At 46.2% G+C, this 15,258-nt stretch overlaps 1 protein-coding gene across 7 annotated transcripts in view; it reads right to left on the bottom strand.

The window, feature by feature from the left end:
• DST (dystonin) overlaps positions 1 to 15,258 on the bottom strand; it is a 1,789,835-nt gene that overhangs the window by 1,332,270 nt on the left and 442,307 nt on the right. For 2 of the 7 annotated variants that reach the window (XM_069235774.1, XM_069235779.1), the window contains exon 1: positions 5,345 to 5,708. The exons of 4 other annotated variants lie outside the window; for them this stretch is intronic. In XM_069235774.1, coding sequence (XP_069091875.1) covers positions 5,345 to 5,444 — 100 coding nt within the window. In that variant the 5' untranslated portion in view covers positions 5,445 to 5,708. Of the gene's footprint in view, positions 1 to 5,344; positions 5,709 to 15,258 lie in introns of those variants that run through there. One more of the 7 variants, XM_069235773.1, reaches the window with a different exon arrangement.

The following is a 15,258-nucleotide window of genomic DNA, read 5'->3' as shown; positions in this document are numbered from 1 at the left end:
TCAGACAGTCTCCTGTAGGCATCCCCTGAATTCTGCACTTTCTGCTGGGGGAGTAAAGTGTCTGCCTGAACTGAATTGCATAGAAACCTGTCTGACTGCTGAAAGAGGAAACGAGTGTGCCGGGCCTGAAGGGGAGGAGAGACTGATCAGGAGAAACCAAGCATGTTACTGCTGTCAGGGGCATCAAGAGAAACATGACTTTCCCTAAGCTGAGAAGCTATGTGAAGATTCCAGTGTTGTGAATGGTCTTCCTGGTTGTTCTGCACAGTTTCCGAGTAAGGTGCATATAAGACTGGACCTGAACAATGACTTGTGCAGTGCAAGATTTTGCCGTGGGCCCGGAGATAGGTGTTGCCGCTGCTAACACTGTACAAAAACAGAGTGTCATCGCCAAGCAAAAAGCTTTGATCAGCCCACTGGGTGCAGCCACCACAGGACACCATAGGGAGGATATAAGACAAAAGGCCACAGCTGGAACCTCAGAATACCACAGAAGCCAATCTGGAGAACTGTTGTTGCAGTCACTGGGCACTGCTGCAGTTAGAAGATATCTCACTGCAGGAGACTCCATGACACAGGATTTCTGTTCATGAGGCTTGTGTGTTGAGTTTGCCTCTTCGGTAGCCTTGGCCATGTTTTTTAATTCACCCCTAACCGTTACCTTTTAACTTGTTTTGACGACAGTAGTGTTTTCATTTAACTTTAAGGGAGCAGGCCTTTCCCTGCACTTTATCTGTCTCCATCGCCTTCTCCTCCTTTTTTGTTTGTTGCTGGGCTGTTACCCCCCATTCCTCTTTTTAACAGGTAAATCAGTCCAGGTCTTCCACCAACCTCCCCTGCTTCTTTTTAAATTCCCCACCTCCTCTTACAGTGCAGTTTTACCCCACGCTGAAGTGCATTTGGGAAATCACCCAGCATCATTCAACACACAGAATAAAGACAGCCACCCCTCCAATTACCTCCAAACCATCATCCCAAGCGCAGCTGGTGGCGTGGCCCATGCCATGAGGGCAGAAGTCAGTCTTTTCTGACTACTTTACCCAAACTGCAAAAGAAGCCTGTATGTAAAAACGGAGGGAGGGGCTATCCTACACAAGGGCCTAAAGGATTAGTGTATGCACGATGACTTTTGTCAAGAAAGGGTAAAGACACATTGAACTGAAGCTACACAATTTACCCTTGAGAGAAATTAAGCTTTCTCCTAAGCTACCTGCACTTGTGCCTATTCCTTACCTAAACCCCACAGTATATTAGGAACTATAGATAAAGGGCCTCTATCCTAGCAGGAAATAGAGGGATACCAGGAAGACACCAGGAAGTAAGGGATGTAAGACCTCACTATTGCCAAATAGTTTACACCCCTGTATGTCTCTTTCATTAATTCTGTGGTATTTAATCCAACTATCTGAATAAAGTACCTTCTTTTTTTAAATAAAATATGAGAACTGGGCTGGACATTTCTTTATTGTGTCTGTTGGTTGAATGTTGAGTTCTGAGCCCTTGACCCCCACGTCAGCTCACAGAGAGGCCTGTTAATGCTAACCCCAGCTACTCACTACACCAAGAGTCATCTGTGAAACAGGTAGATCTTGGCCCAGTTTTCAGAGCCAAAGTTGGATAGATGCCAGTGGCAAACGACCATGGTTCAGGCTCAATAGCCCCTGTCATCCCAGGTGGCCTCTTAAACAGAATCTAACTCATGCACACTAAAGCTGGGATAGCAATCCTTAACCTGAAGCAATTAAGGCCCAATAGGCCATGTAATAGCCAGCAGTGGCAACATTCATCAATTATATCCTTGTGAAACAATATCTGTTTTAGGCATGTTTGTAAAAGATCAAATTCATTGCATCTCAAAGAACATTTATGAATGTCGAATAAAAACGTTGGCTTATGCTGCATCCTGTTTCCTAGATGTCGAGATCACCTTCTGCAGAAAACGAACCCGATGAACTTCAATGAACTTCTCAAAGAAGATGAAAACTGGAAAATCTTCACTCGTTTGGGTTTCCTGAGAACATACTTCTGATCTAGTTTGAAGCTTCCAGGAAGATCAAAGAGTGCAGCTTTGACTCAGTCAGAGGCACTCGGGTCACAGAAAATGTATAAGACTGGCACAAACGTGGGACCCACTGGTGCACCTTATTCTTGTAGTCACAGCATGAGAGACCACAGCAAAGATCACAATTTGCTCCACGTCAGTTGCACGCAGCTGACCCACTTCTGTGTGTTTTGGGCATTTTGATACCTGCTGTTCTGCATTTAACACAGCAAAAGACAATATTCTGTACACAGCACAAGGCTAAGAAAACGTGGGTCGAGAAGAATTTGTGGCACCTGACAAAAACCTGAGACGTCGACATTACCAGTCCACACAACACTTCATTTTTTCAAAAATAAAGTTCAGAGTTAGGGTTCCAGGAAAAACTTGCATAGTTGCAACTATTTCTGCTGTTGCATATTTGGGGAAGTCCTACTTTAATTAAAGATCTGATTTGTGACCTAGCTGCTTGTTTCATGGCAATTTTTCTTGTGTGACTGTATGCCCGGGCTGCATGCATTTTATGTCATTTGGTGCAAACCAAAACCACATAATAAAAGAAATTGCTTTGATGAATGATCCATTACAATATATCTCTACATATCACAGGGTCACTGCTTCCCTTAAATAGAAGGCAACAATGATAAATGATACACGAACAATCTTACAAGAGAGAAAAACTAGTTCTCGGAACGCACTGGCTGGGTCCTCAAATTATCGCACTGGTAAGGGTTTTATTGCAGAAAATCCAGCAATGTCTTAATCCCAGGAATTATTGTGAGCTCAGGTATTACAGTCAAAGAGATGAAATCACCAATCCGGCCAGGAGCAAAACGCCTGATCGTGTGTGAGGTCACCCCGTCAATGACTGGAGAATCAAGAAATGAAACTTACTTCGCAGGTGGTAAATGAATCATCATGGCTAAGCGCGCTGGTGGGCTTCACACATACAGATCTGTGCACGGGTTACATGCATAATGCTACCACCGTGGTCTGGGCGTTAAGCGAAAGCATGAAAATGTGCACCTGGGTCCATTGGGAAAAGCATGAAACTGTGTACCTGGATCTTACGGCGGAGTGCGCACATGGGCGCAGTCGGTGCAGGACCTGTCTCGTCAGCGCGTCCTCTGAATCACAGTTTAAGCAATAAGAGGCCTAGAGATCGGCTTCTTACCGCTAGTTCCTTACTCCCGGTGCCCCCCGGGCAGAATACACCACATCTCCCACTCGCACTGGCGTTAAGCAGTTTCCACAAAAAGCCTACGTCCCCCACTCTCTTTGGACTGGGGGACCCTGCACAGCCATGCACTTCACGCACTGCACAGAACTGTAGTGGGCCCATACTGCACTCTTAGTGCATACGGTGCACTGAGCAGCACCGCCGGTGCCCTGAAGCCAGCCAGGAGCGCTGCTCAGCATAACGTAAAGTAGTTCTGTTCAGCATAAAGGGGTTGGAGGTGGACATGCGCACTCACTGAAACAAAGGAATATTTCACAGTAATAATAACAACAATAATAGTAATAACAGTAATAATAATAATAACAATAATAATAATTATTACAATAATAATAATCATAATTTATATTATTATTATAACAACGATAACAATAAAAAGAGATATGACGGTTCTCGCCGAAAGCTGTGCTGGGCACGGGTCTGGGCCCTCTCAGAGGGGCTGCCACATGCTACCCAGTTGGCCTGCAGGCGCCCTACCACAAAACACCTGTGGCAGCATTTGATAAACAAATCACAGCGGGTCACTTTAAACGCTCCCTTGCATACATCATCTCGGTGCCGCCCATGATGTGCTGAACAGTTGCCCAGTTATGTGGCTGTCATGCCTCAGCTATGCGGCCCACACAGTGCATGTGCGGACAGTCTGGTGCGGTCCACACGCCTTGCTGTGGCTCGCTGCAGGCAGCCGTCTCGCCACGAACACCCAGGAGAGACCAGATACACCCCAGCCGAGGTGCTCCGCGAGAGGGTGCTGTCCTTAAATAATCTAAACTTCGAAACACGCCGCCCCGAGCCCTGCCCAGCCCCGCCATCATATGATCCCTTCTCAAAGCGTCCGTGGCAGACAGTGAAATATCTATCCCTGAGGCGTGGGCAGGCTGGCATCCGGGCGAGCTGCCCCGGCTCTGCGAAGGGCACCATGAAAGGACCAACACTGGGCGTGAGGCGCTTCGCGGGGGGGCTAACTCAACAGAGAGGTGGAGGCGGCCCCCACAGCAAGCAGCAGCCCAGGCCGCCTGTGCAGAATCTGCCCCCCTCCCGCATCCAATTCCTGTCCGGCTGAATCATCTCCGAGGGCAAGCTCGTCCGGGTGAAGTCATTCCGCACGGGCAGACCCCGGGGACCCTGGCCCATATGGAAAGCGCATTGAAAGCTGATCTCTTTCCCAGATCACGAGCATGCTTTGGAGAGCGCCTGCCAATCCCAAGGCCTGGCTGTCAATGACTCCACCTATTGTAACGGAAAACATACATCAGCCGCCCAGCACACACAATAGCTAATCTGAGAGGAAAACTGAGACACCGGCTCCTCAATAACACAGCCACAAACAATATCTATCAGTGCTGAAGACATATAAAATGCACTCGGCTTCTAGTCATGTGTCTAGTTGCTGGAAGCAGCGGTGTTTCGCAGGAGCATGTGGCTTCCTGGAACCAGATCCGATTAAAAATGCCAGTGAATCATTAGCAGCAAGCTGTAGCCTCTGCATAGGCGCACTTGTGCTACCCGCGGTGCGAATCAGCAGCTCTTATCCCACGCCTTATCCCATGTCACCAGACGTGCGCCAAACACAGCAGAAATGTACCAAAAGCAGGCAAGAACAGCCTCGAGTTGAGGGACTGGAGGGTGTCTCTTATCCGTGTTCCCCACATACTGAGTAGGTCGGGAGTACAGCCAATCCTAGACTATATCCCTGCTCAGTGACACCGTATCCTGTATCCTGCATGCCTCCAGCTCTGCCTGGAAGAAATAATCTGCTTGGGGCGGCAGCTTTTGTCTATAGCAGGGAAGAGACTATTAGAGAGGAGGGTGTCACTGGGTGTCATCTGCGCCTAGGACGCCCCCCGTGGTCCGGAGGTGTGTGGGAGCTGTGCCTGCCTGAGCCTGTCCTCGGGGGAGCTGTGATTGCTCGGGGTGGCTGCGTCAGCCACCCCCGCTGACCATGCCATGACAGTTGTTTACTGTGTGCGACCACGGGGGCTATTTTAAGGCGAGCTGCTGGCCCCTGTCAGCGGCGCTGCCCCGCTCCACGCTGCAGCCCCCCCGGTCTGGCGACACCCCCGTACCTTTGCATCGCTCCAGCACGTCCTCGTAGGCCTGCAGACACTCCTGCTCCTCGGTGCTGTAGCGCTGGAAGGCGGGGGAGCACAGGCGGTAGCCGGCCATGGTTATCCCTGAGAGCTGAGGAGGACCACCGCTTCACTCTCCGGGATGAAGAGGAGGAGGCAGGGAGGGGCAGGAGGCTTCATGCCGCCGGGACACGCCTCCCTCCCGGGCTGAACAGCCTTGTGCGCCCAGACTGACGGGCGGCGCCGCCCTCCCCACGCGCTGTCACTGCTGAATAATGATGAGCAGAAGGCGTCTGCTGAGGGCAGTGAGCGGCGGTGCTGCTGAGCGCGCTGCACCGTCCACCTCTCACCACCCCAAGATGTTCACCACCAACGGCAGGGCTTTGGGTTTATGCTCAATGTACATGCGCTGGTGGCGCAATGGGGCCAGAGCGCAAAATACTCTTAATATCTGAGAGTCTCCAAAGAGTGCCAACACCTGTCTCTCTCAGGCACGTGCCAGTGCTCACATGGGCATGCCGAGTCATCAGCGCTTGATATTAAAGGATGCGGGCCAGCCCCTCCCATGGTCAGCAGAAGACATTAGGGCAAAGTAAAGTCTTCCAGGAGGTAGACTAGGGCCGTAAAGTAGGAACCCACAACCCTAGCAGTGCAGGGGCTCCCATCACACAAGGGACCCGCGCTCAGCACAAGTTTTACTATATATACTAGATTACCAATCTAATTGGCACTGTTGAGGCCCCTCGTTACATTTTGCAGTGAACTCCCCTCACTCAGCACCGCAGGCCCTGGGCAAGAACAACCAGAATGGTTGTAGGGAAGAGGAACAGAGACCAAAAGATTATAAAGAATAGGATAAACCGGGGCCGGAGTGGGAACCATATTCAGTCCTGGCAAAAGTCTTAAAACCAGCCCGCTGCAGGTGTCCAACGGAGAGTGGGTCCACGGGGGCATGGTTGCCCCATAGCAGCCCATCCTGATCTACAAGCAGCCTCTAGTCTGCAGCCTACCAAGGAAATGCCAGAGTGGCAGAATGACCAGGCTGGCCCGAGGAATACAGAGTGCTTTGGGCAGAGAGAGTAAGCACTGGCAAAGCTAATAGATCCCACCTTTGAATAAAAAAGATCTACATGGTTAGCTCTGTCATTATGCAGGTGTGCACACCAAACATGCAGACATCTATAAAATGACACAAGTGTTTTTTCCCTCCCCTTTTTGTTTACTAATCTGAGTTGCATTGGTAAAAAACAAAAAAAAAAAAAAGTAATGCGAGCAGATGGGGGAAGAAAAGAGGAGGAGGAAGAACACAGATGGGGAAGCAACACGGAGCGGGGAAAGCAACACACTGACACGGAGAGTGGGGAAAGCAACATAGGGGTGTACATGGGATGTAACATGGAGAGTGCTGTGGGGAGAAAGCAACAGGGAGGACGTTGTGACGGAGACAAAGCAATGTGGAGGGGTGGAACCGAGCCAAGAAAAGAGCACAATGTAGAGCTAAAACGCACAGGACAGTAGCTCGAAAGGCGAAGCTGTATAAAAGAGAACACATACGAAAGAGTGGCTGAAAGACAAAGGTGGGGAAATTACATATTTATAATTTTACGAAAAGAAATGTCGGGGGGAAATAGGAAAACACAAAGAATGAGACAAAGGCTTGCAAGTTCATAGAGTGCTTTTAGAAAAGTAAGACGTCTCCGAAGAGCAGATACTTGCAGAAGGATAAAGGGCTCATAATATCTGTTGTGCAGTTCCATTTCAAAATGGGTGGCTTTTTCTTCATTTTTTAGAAGGACACCATCCCTGTGGTCAAAATAGAGCACTCTTTTCATGATGCACAGACCCTCACCCACCGAAGTGGCAAGCTTCATCATCAGGTCATACTGCTCATTGGACGGGGAGGGTGGGGGCACACCAGTGCCTAACGGTCCCCTCAAAGGAGCTCTTCACTGGAAATCTTTTCTTTTGTTGACCTGTTTGGAGATTCAATAAACCGTCTGCAATAACTCCGGATATATTAATTAGGCACTGTTTGGCAGTGGCGCAATGAAACTTGAGGGTACCCCCCTGCAAAATACATCAAGGGGCCCTCCACGCAAGGCCGGCTTTGGTACACAGTTTGTTTGGCACCCACCCCTTCTCCACAAATTCCCCTCAAACCACTCTCCAACAGTACTCCTCTCCTCTCCATAGCCCCTCTCTGACATACATTTCTTTTTGTTTTTTGAAGAGCTACTCATAGTACACTCAGTTTTGTGATCTGCGTGGTAAACGTTCTTTGCAGCAGGCACATTATCCCTCTGCACTACTTTATGAGGAGTAAAAACTTCCACTAGACAAAATTTGGACCTCTCACCAGCAGTAACATTAACCACCAGCGTTATCATGACATTTTTATTGTTGCCAGAAAACTGCTGGATGCACAAGCAACTTCAGCACTTCTAAATCCATAAGTTATTTTTAAGCACAGTCCCGCACAAAACTCAGTGCACCGGTCGCACTGCCCTAAAGCCTGCCCTGCCCCACACTCAGGACCCAGTCATGAGCTCTCAGGCCAGGGACCATGCACAGTGCCTGGGTGGCCACCTAGAGCTGGGGGGGAGGTACCACAGGAGCTGGGGGCTATTGTTACATCACTGCTGATTGTTTGACCAGACTTAATATATTCAAATTAACTAAGGGACAATTTAGACTGTTTTAATTTTGTTTAGGAGCCCTTAAAAGCAGAATGGACCTCTTGAGGAATGATGACACCTAAGTTCATTGATTGGTCAACATGTTTCACGCCTTTGACGCCCTAAAATGGGTCAATGGCAATTCACCAGGACCCAAACTAATCATACCTAATCTACCCTCATTCAATCACACCCTACCCATGTGGAATTGAGTACCCTGATAGTGTAAGGTGAAATCAAATAGTTGCACAACTTATATCTATACTGTGGATCTAAAGCTCTCATACCACATTACCAGTTTGGTCGGGCCCTCTGGGTGTTTGTGGTCCTGGGGATCCTGTTTGACTTATTTGATCAGTTTGAAGTACCATAGGTACCCTACCCTTAATCCACAACCCTGGGGACGATCAAATAAGTCAAATGGGAGTCCCAGGACCATGATCACGCAAGGGGCCCGACCAAACTGGGAATAACGTCTGAGAGCTTTACATCTGCAGTAGGACTTTAAGCTCTGTAAATATTTGATTTTCACCTTGCACTACCACAGTACTCACTACACATGGGTAGGGTGTGAATGAATGAGAGAAGATTAGGCATAATTAGCTTATGCCCTGATGAATCAGCTTTGACACATTTTAGGGCAGCAAAAGCGTAATTTATGTTGATCAATCAATGAGCTTAGAGGTCATCATTACTCAAGAGTTCCTTTCTGCTTTTAACCTTAACAAGGGTTCCTAACCAGTATTAGAACAGTCTAAGTGTACCTTAGTCAATCTTAATCAATTAATTCCATTCTACCAATCAGTGCCTGATTAATATACCCAGAGTTATTGCAGACTGTTTGGTAAATGTCCAAAGATGTCAGCAAGAGAAAAGATCTTTAGGAAAGTGCTTCTTCGTGGGGCCCATTGGGCACTGGCACATCTGCCCATCGAGAAGCACAATTCATTGAAGCATGCTACTTTGGTGGGTGACGGTCGGTGCATCCTGAAAAGGATGCTCTCTTTTGACCACAGGGTAGCTGTCCTTTTCAAAAATGGATGGGAAACTGCACAACAGAAATTATTGCTAATTCATTCGGAGCATGTGTGCTGGACCGGCCAACCTTCCTTTGCCATTTGTTTTTTTAGAAGGATAAAGGGGGTCAATCATAGAGGTGGTAAACAATCAATGCTCCACAGAAGGGACAAAGACTAGATAAGGAGGCCAAAATAAATAAAACCATTGAATAGAAAACAAGAAAATAAGAGCGACAAAACAAAGAGACACTGAAAAGCAATGGGTGGAGCTGCTTTCCAGGCCTGCTACTGACACGCCCCCAATAAATCAATGGCAACCAGGCAGCTGTGCTGTCCGGCAGGCTTCAACCTTAAAAGCAAGGAATAGGCAGAGCAGTCAAGGGTCATACGCTGATGCTTTCTAAAGTACAGTGAGCCGCTACCTTTAGTTAAAATGGATGGGATTTTAAGATAGTGTATTATAGGATTTGTAATCTACCATGGAAAATGTTGCATGTTGAAGCATCCAAAAATAAACCTTGCTTGCAAATGAAAATGCTTGACAAACAAAATGACACAGCCTCTGCTTTGTGGCCCACACCTCCTCCAACACCCGATCCCAGCTTAAAAAAAGCTCACTAGGCCAGTAACATTCGACAAAACTAGATAGTATGTGGAGAAAATTGTTTTTGGGATAGAGGATTCTCTACTCTAAAAATCTCTAGGGAATGCTGATTGCATTCAGTGCATTTTAAAATACCCCCTGGCCTTGGGCCATTGATTAAAACTAGAATTTACAAGGTTTGGGGATTAGCCCAAGGGATCTTTAAGAAAGGTTGGGTCAATCAGTGCATTCTGGACCACACTGGGCCAATGTTCTGGTTAAAACTAGATTAGGTTTAAGACCAATGAAGGAAGTTTTTTTTTTGTTTTTACTCAGAGGAATGTTTAGATACAAATATGACAGAATGCAACATTTTTAGGCATACTAACGTATAAAAGTGTCCAAGAATAAAGGAGATTCTGACTTTATTTTAGAAGCCCCTTCCAAATATTTTTTGAATAAACATTGGTGGCAAATAGGGTTTTAATTGACATATTTTGCAAGGAGCATCACTGATACCTGGATTGGATTCCAAAGCATTACTAAACGTTAAAGGGAGCACGAGCTTAATACTTAACGTTTATTCTAGTACCCATCACAGCCATACTACCACAGTCAACGCTATTAATGCTGCTAGCAACCACTCCTACATGTGCAAGAACATTTAATCGGCCAATCCGTGCCAGACCTCTGGAGTGCCCCCAGAATCAGTGTCAATACCTCTCAGTGAAGCAGTGCCCTAAATCGATGCACTAGGATCCTGAAAACAGCACATGCTCCACATCAGCATACCGAAGCCCCAGTGTTATCACCAGCACAATATACCAGATCAACACATGTTGCTCACATGGTATTGCAGCACACTGGCCTCATCCATGCAAATGCATATCACATAATAGCTTGAAGGCCAAAATTGCTCTATACAAGCATATTTACTATTAGGCATGCATATTGCTCATCAGCACTTACGACAACATTCTACGGTGCCTCTGTAAAGTTGCAATATCAGCCTCTCAAATGTCACTGTAACACACATAAGCAATTGCCTGCTTTCTACATGCTACAGTACACATGCACCACCACGTTTCAAGTTTCAGCAATGAACATTTCTGCTCAACTTCCAGGATGCCGCAGTAATGCAAGTTTGATATATTGTCCACAATACACACAAGTAAAATACACTATTCCCCAGTCTCCACCAAGCCAACATTGTTAGTTTGCACGCTCAGAGACCGGTGCACACGCATATACAGACAATGCAACACGCAGATAGGTACACCGACACACAGAGGAACACAACGAGGGTTGCAACCAGGCACTCACCTTGACACACACACACAGGGAAGACTCACATTATCACAGCACAAACATTCTCCCCACGGAGTCATACCAGGCTACCTTGTGGCCCATGCCATGTTACAGCTAGGGTGAACTGTCTGACTGTATGACTCGTGTCTTCATTGGACACAGCTCCAGCCTTGGAAGGTGACGGGCGGCAAAAGGCACTTGTAGCATATCAAGGGTTGGCTCACACAGTGGTTAAGCTCATGTAAATGAACGAGCTGGGCCGGTCAACTGTGGGTGTCCTCTTTTGTGTTCCGGCGGTCATAGTGTCTGCAGCTTCTTCATCTCTTTATTTGCAACCTGCAGGTAGGCTAAATAACCCTTCAACTTCAACCAATGTGCGCTCCCTCCAGTGTGGCAAAAGGAAACAGAGCGGATGTGGGCAATATATAGAAGGGAGAGTGACAAAGGGAGACGTGACCGAAGATAATACAACTGAGAGGAAAGAAAATATAGTGAAAAAGGGAAAAGGCAAAGGGAAAAGAGCAGAATATGGGAGAATGGGAGACCGAGACTTTGGGACAAAATGGAAAATGGAATTGTGAAATAAGGAGAGGGAAACGGAATAGGGAAGAAAGAGCGAGGAAGCCAGACGAGACTGAGGAAATTGAGAACAGTGAGTGAGAGAGGAGAAATATGGAAAGTTGAGACAGGAAGTGGAGACAGAAAGAGATAATGACTGATAGGGAATCGTGGAAAGCGAAAGATACAATCAGGAGTGGAAAAGGGATGCCAGGAGAGGGGACTATGTGAGAAAAGAGGAGCAGAGGTAAGCAAGACAATATGAGACAGGGGCATGAAAATGTGACGTGAGGCTGAGGAAAAGAGGGAGACTGAAAGAGAAAGAAGAAAGACAGGAGAAGGTAGAAGAGCACAGAGGAAAGAGAGACAAAAAGAATGAAAAAGAAAGAGAAGAAGTGGGACAAAGAGGGAAAGAGCTAGAAACAGAAAGGCACTAAGATAACGAATGGGATCATAATAGAATTGAGAGAGGTAGGAATTGAAGACAAAAGATGAAAGTCCTAATGAAACTATGAAGCTATGCCATCTAACCATTTTTGACCTTTCATCCTAAAACTCACTGTATATTTTCGTTTTTGCCAATAGTTTGTGGAGGTCCTAAGTCCTAGAGACCCATCAAACTGCAGATTAGGGGTCATCAGTCATGCTTATTGTGAACCCTAGGACCAGAGCCCGTGCATTGGTCTTCTACCTACTAGTACATGTGGAGCGGGGTTGCCCCCTTTGCTTGAGCTCTGGCTTGTGGAGCCCCCTGCAGCTCATGGAGACGTGAGATGCCCAAGAGATATGAAGTCTGTTCAACCTGTCACAAAGAGATTGGAGGACGGCTTCTGAAGAACCAACCTCGATGACTGCTGGTGTCTGGGAATATCTGCTGAGCCCCTCAAATCCCCTCTCTAGAGGCAGAGGCGCGCTGCCAAAGCATATCCCACGTGTACACATGGAGGTGAGTTGATGGCGATACCCCTTTCTGCTAGTGAGTGAACCCCTTCTTACACGGATACTTCTTATGTTTTTACATTTGGTACCCTGTTGACTAGCCAGCTAGCTCGATCTCACGCTTCTAGTCTCCTCTGAATCTCTTGTGCTCTTGGGCTGGTAGGCCCGTGTCTATCCTGATATGCTAAACTCAACATATCATCCTAGAGTCGACACACACACACTCCAGGACACTGTGTCCTTCCTTTGCAGGTACCCTCAACAGTAAAGTTGACTTTTTTGTTTGCTTTGGGCAGTTTAGATATTCAAGAACGTTTCTTTCATTTTGCAATACCGGTTTATCAATAAGAGTATCGGTCTCACTGTGTGATTATCATTTACTGCTGGCATGTTGCTTTGCATTGTGCTTTGTGCATTTTACATCTGGCATATTGTTTTGTGTCGTACTTTGTGCATTTCCACTATTCCAATTATGTGTCTACAATGTATAATATTGTTTATTTTATGCCATATCTTAAAAGTTTTGCGCTCTTACACATCCACACTTTACTGCAATGGCGGTAACTGCTTTCTACTGTGTCCAGTCCCACACAACGCGCCTCCTTTGGGTTAATGCCCCGGCTGCTCACCAGCTCTGCCCGGACAATTAACGAGGCTTAGGTGAGGTCCTCTTTTTGTTGCAGTCTGAGTCTCCTGAGCACTGGTTGTTACGGGCTAAACATTCTCTCTCATTTGAAAAGGCCCGCGGCCCATGTAACTTTGCGCCGGGGAGGGCGTGGCCTTACAGAGGGGACGGTACAAAGAGAAAATAATTGAATGATTAGGTGGGTGGGGATGTAAGGGAGACAGAAAGAGAGGGAAGAAGAGGATAAGAGAGACAGAAAGAGAGAGAGAAGGAAATGTAGGACATGAGACACAGGGAGACGGAAAGAACACTGTCAAGAAGAATACACAAGAACGGTAGTGGAGGGAATGGAGGCGTCGTAAGAGAGGGGGAGTCAACAAACGGGGAGAAGGAGGAGAAGAATAAAGGTAGAAAGAATTAGGGCCCTGAAGAGAGAGGATGCAGGTAACTGAGGGACAAAACACATCACACGCAGGGACAAGAGATAGGAAGAGTGAGGATATAGCATGGGAAGACATGGACATGAGAGAAAGAAAACAGACATGGGGATAGGTACGAGCAGATAAGGAAATAAAGATTTAGAGAGAGGACGACGGAAGGGGATCTAGAGACAGGAGGAGAGGAGAAGGATAGAAACATTGAAACACAGAAAAGGAGGAAGGGAACAGAGACAAAAGACAAAGAGAAACAAGCAACGGGAAAGAGAAACAGTGGAACGAGGATGGCAGAAACAAAAGAGAAGGGAGAGGGTACCAGGGACTGGAAGAGTGAAAGGTGGAAAAAGGGAAGCAGAGAGGGAAAAAGGAAAAATAAGGCATGGCACGAGGCGATGAGGAGAAAGAGGGACCACATTTGTGAAGATTGTGCCAGAAAGACAAAAGGTTAGCAGGGAGAAATTAAGAAAGAGGTCTGGCGAAAACAAATTACAAAATGAAGAGATAGCTGTGTAAGGGAGAGGGTAAGAAACAGAAGACGGGTCAAGAGAGATAAAAAAGAGAATGAAAGAGGAGAGGGAAATAATTTGAGGAAAAGAGGGAGAAACACAGACAGGGGAACAGAGAAAGAAACAGTGATAAGAGCAAACAAGAAAAGGGAGAAAGATATGGGGTGAAGAATAATAGACATGAAGTGAGTGCAAGTAACAGTGGGAACGATAAGTACATTTGAAAAAGAGAGAGAAAATCAGTAGGCAGAAGAGAAGGGAAGAGAATCCTGGAACAAAGAAGGGGTTAGAGTAAGGAGAAGAAAGGGAATGAAGAGAAATGGAGAATGAATATAGAAAAAGTTACTTACAATCATTTTGCAGCTTGTGGGGGTGTAGATTCGAATGCTGTGCATAACAGAATTGGGTCTGTATAAAACTCAAAGCCCTTACAACATCTAAAGTATGCAGAGATGACTGGAGTTTAGTAAGCAAGCATTTACAATGCAATGGGTCTCACATTTGCTTGAGTTACAGCTATTGGCGTTGTAAATTCATAACTGGACTTTTCTTGCCACATAAGTTAGTGATCCCTGACTCATAATTTGATCTTATCCTGCCACATAATTTCACTGGCCCAGCATATAACTTAAGCCATTCCATTTCTCTTATTGCTCTATTTTCAGCCCAAAATTAAAATGTTGCCATTTAGCATCCTAATTTAAATCTGCCATGCTAATTCCAATAGAATACCACTTTCACCACCCACCATCAAAGTTTCTGGCTGGCTAACACAATTCCCAAAACAAGACAGCTACAGAGGAGTAACAAGATAAATAAACTAGAAGGGTCACCCAAACATATCAAGAGTGTTCAAACAGTCATAATGTAATGAGGATGTTAAGTTGGCCTGAATCATGGTCATAATGGCAATAAGGAGAGATTAATAAAACATATACAATTATGATATAGACCCATTAAAAACCTTTATTAGAAATAAATGTTTGGCATTAGACTGTAATGCTCAGAACATCCCCTAGAGAACACCATGATGAAAATATAATTTGTAATAAACATAACCATATAATTAACCACTTAGAGGGCATATCCACATGAAAATAGAATGGCACAAAATAATGTATTGCAACCATATATTTAGCCCTAGGGGGCATAGTGCCTTATAAATGTTTAGGCCTAACAGGCCTACTGCAATACTAAGGCCCTTAAAACACAAATTAATCCCAGCTGTAAAACAACATTTCCAGCTATAAGAGAGCTTAAC

This window comes from Pleurodeles waltl, chromosome 5 (genome assembly GCF_031143425.1).
Source record: "Pleurodeles waltl isolate 20211129_DDA chromosome 5, aPleWal1.hap1.20221129, whole genome shotgun sequence".
Classification (NCBI taxonomy): domain Eukaryota; kingdom Metazoa; phylum Chordata; class Amphibia; order Caudata; family Salamandridae; genus Pleurodeles; species Pleurodeles waltl.
The sequence above is the reverse complement of the archived record's forward strand: the minus strand, read 5'-3'. Positions and strand labels throughout refer to the sequence as shown.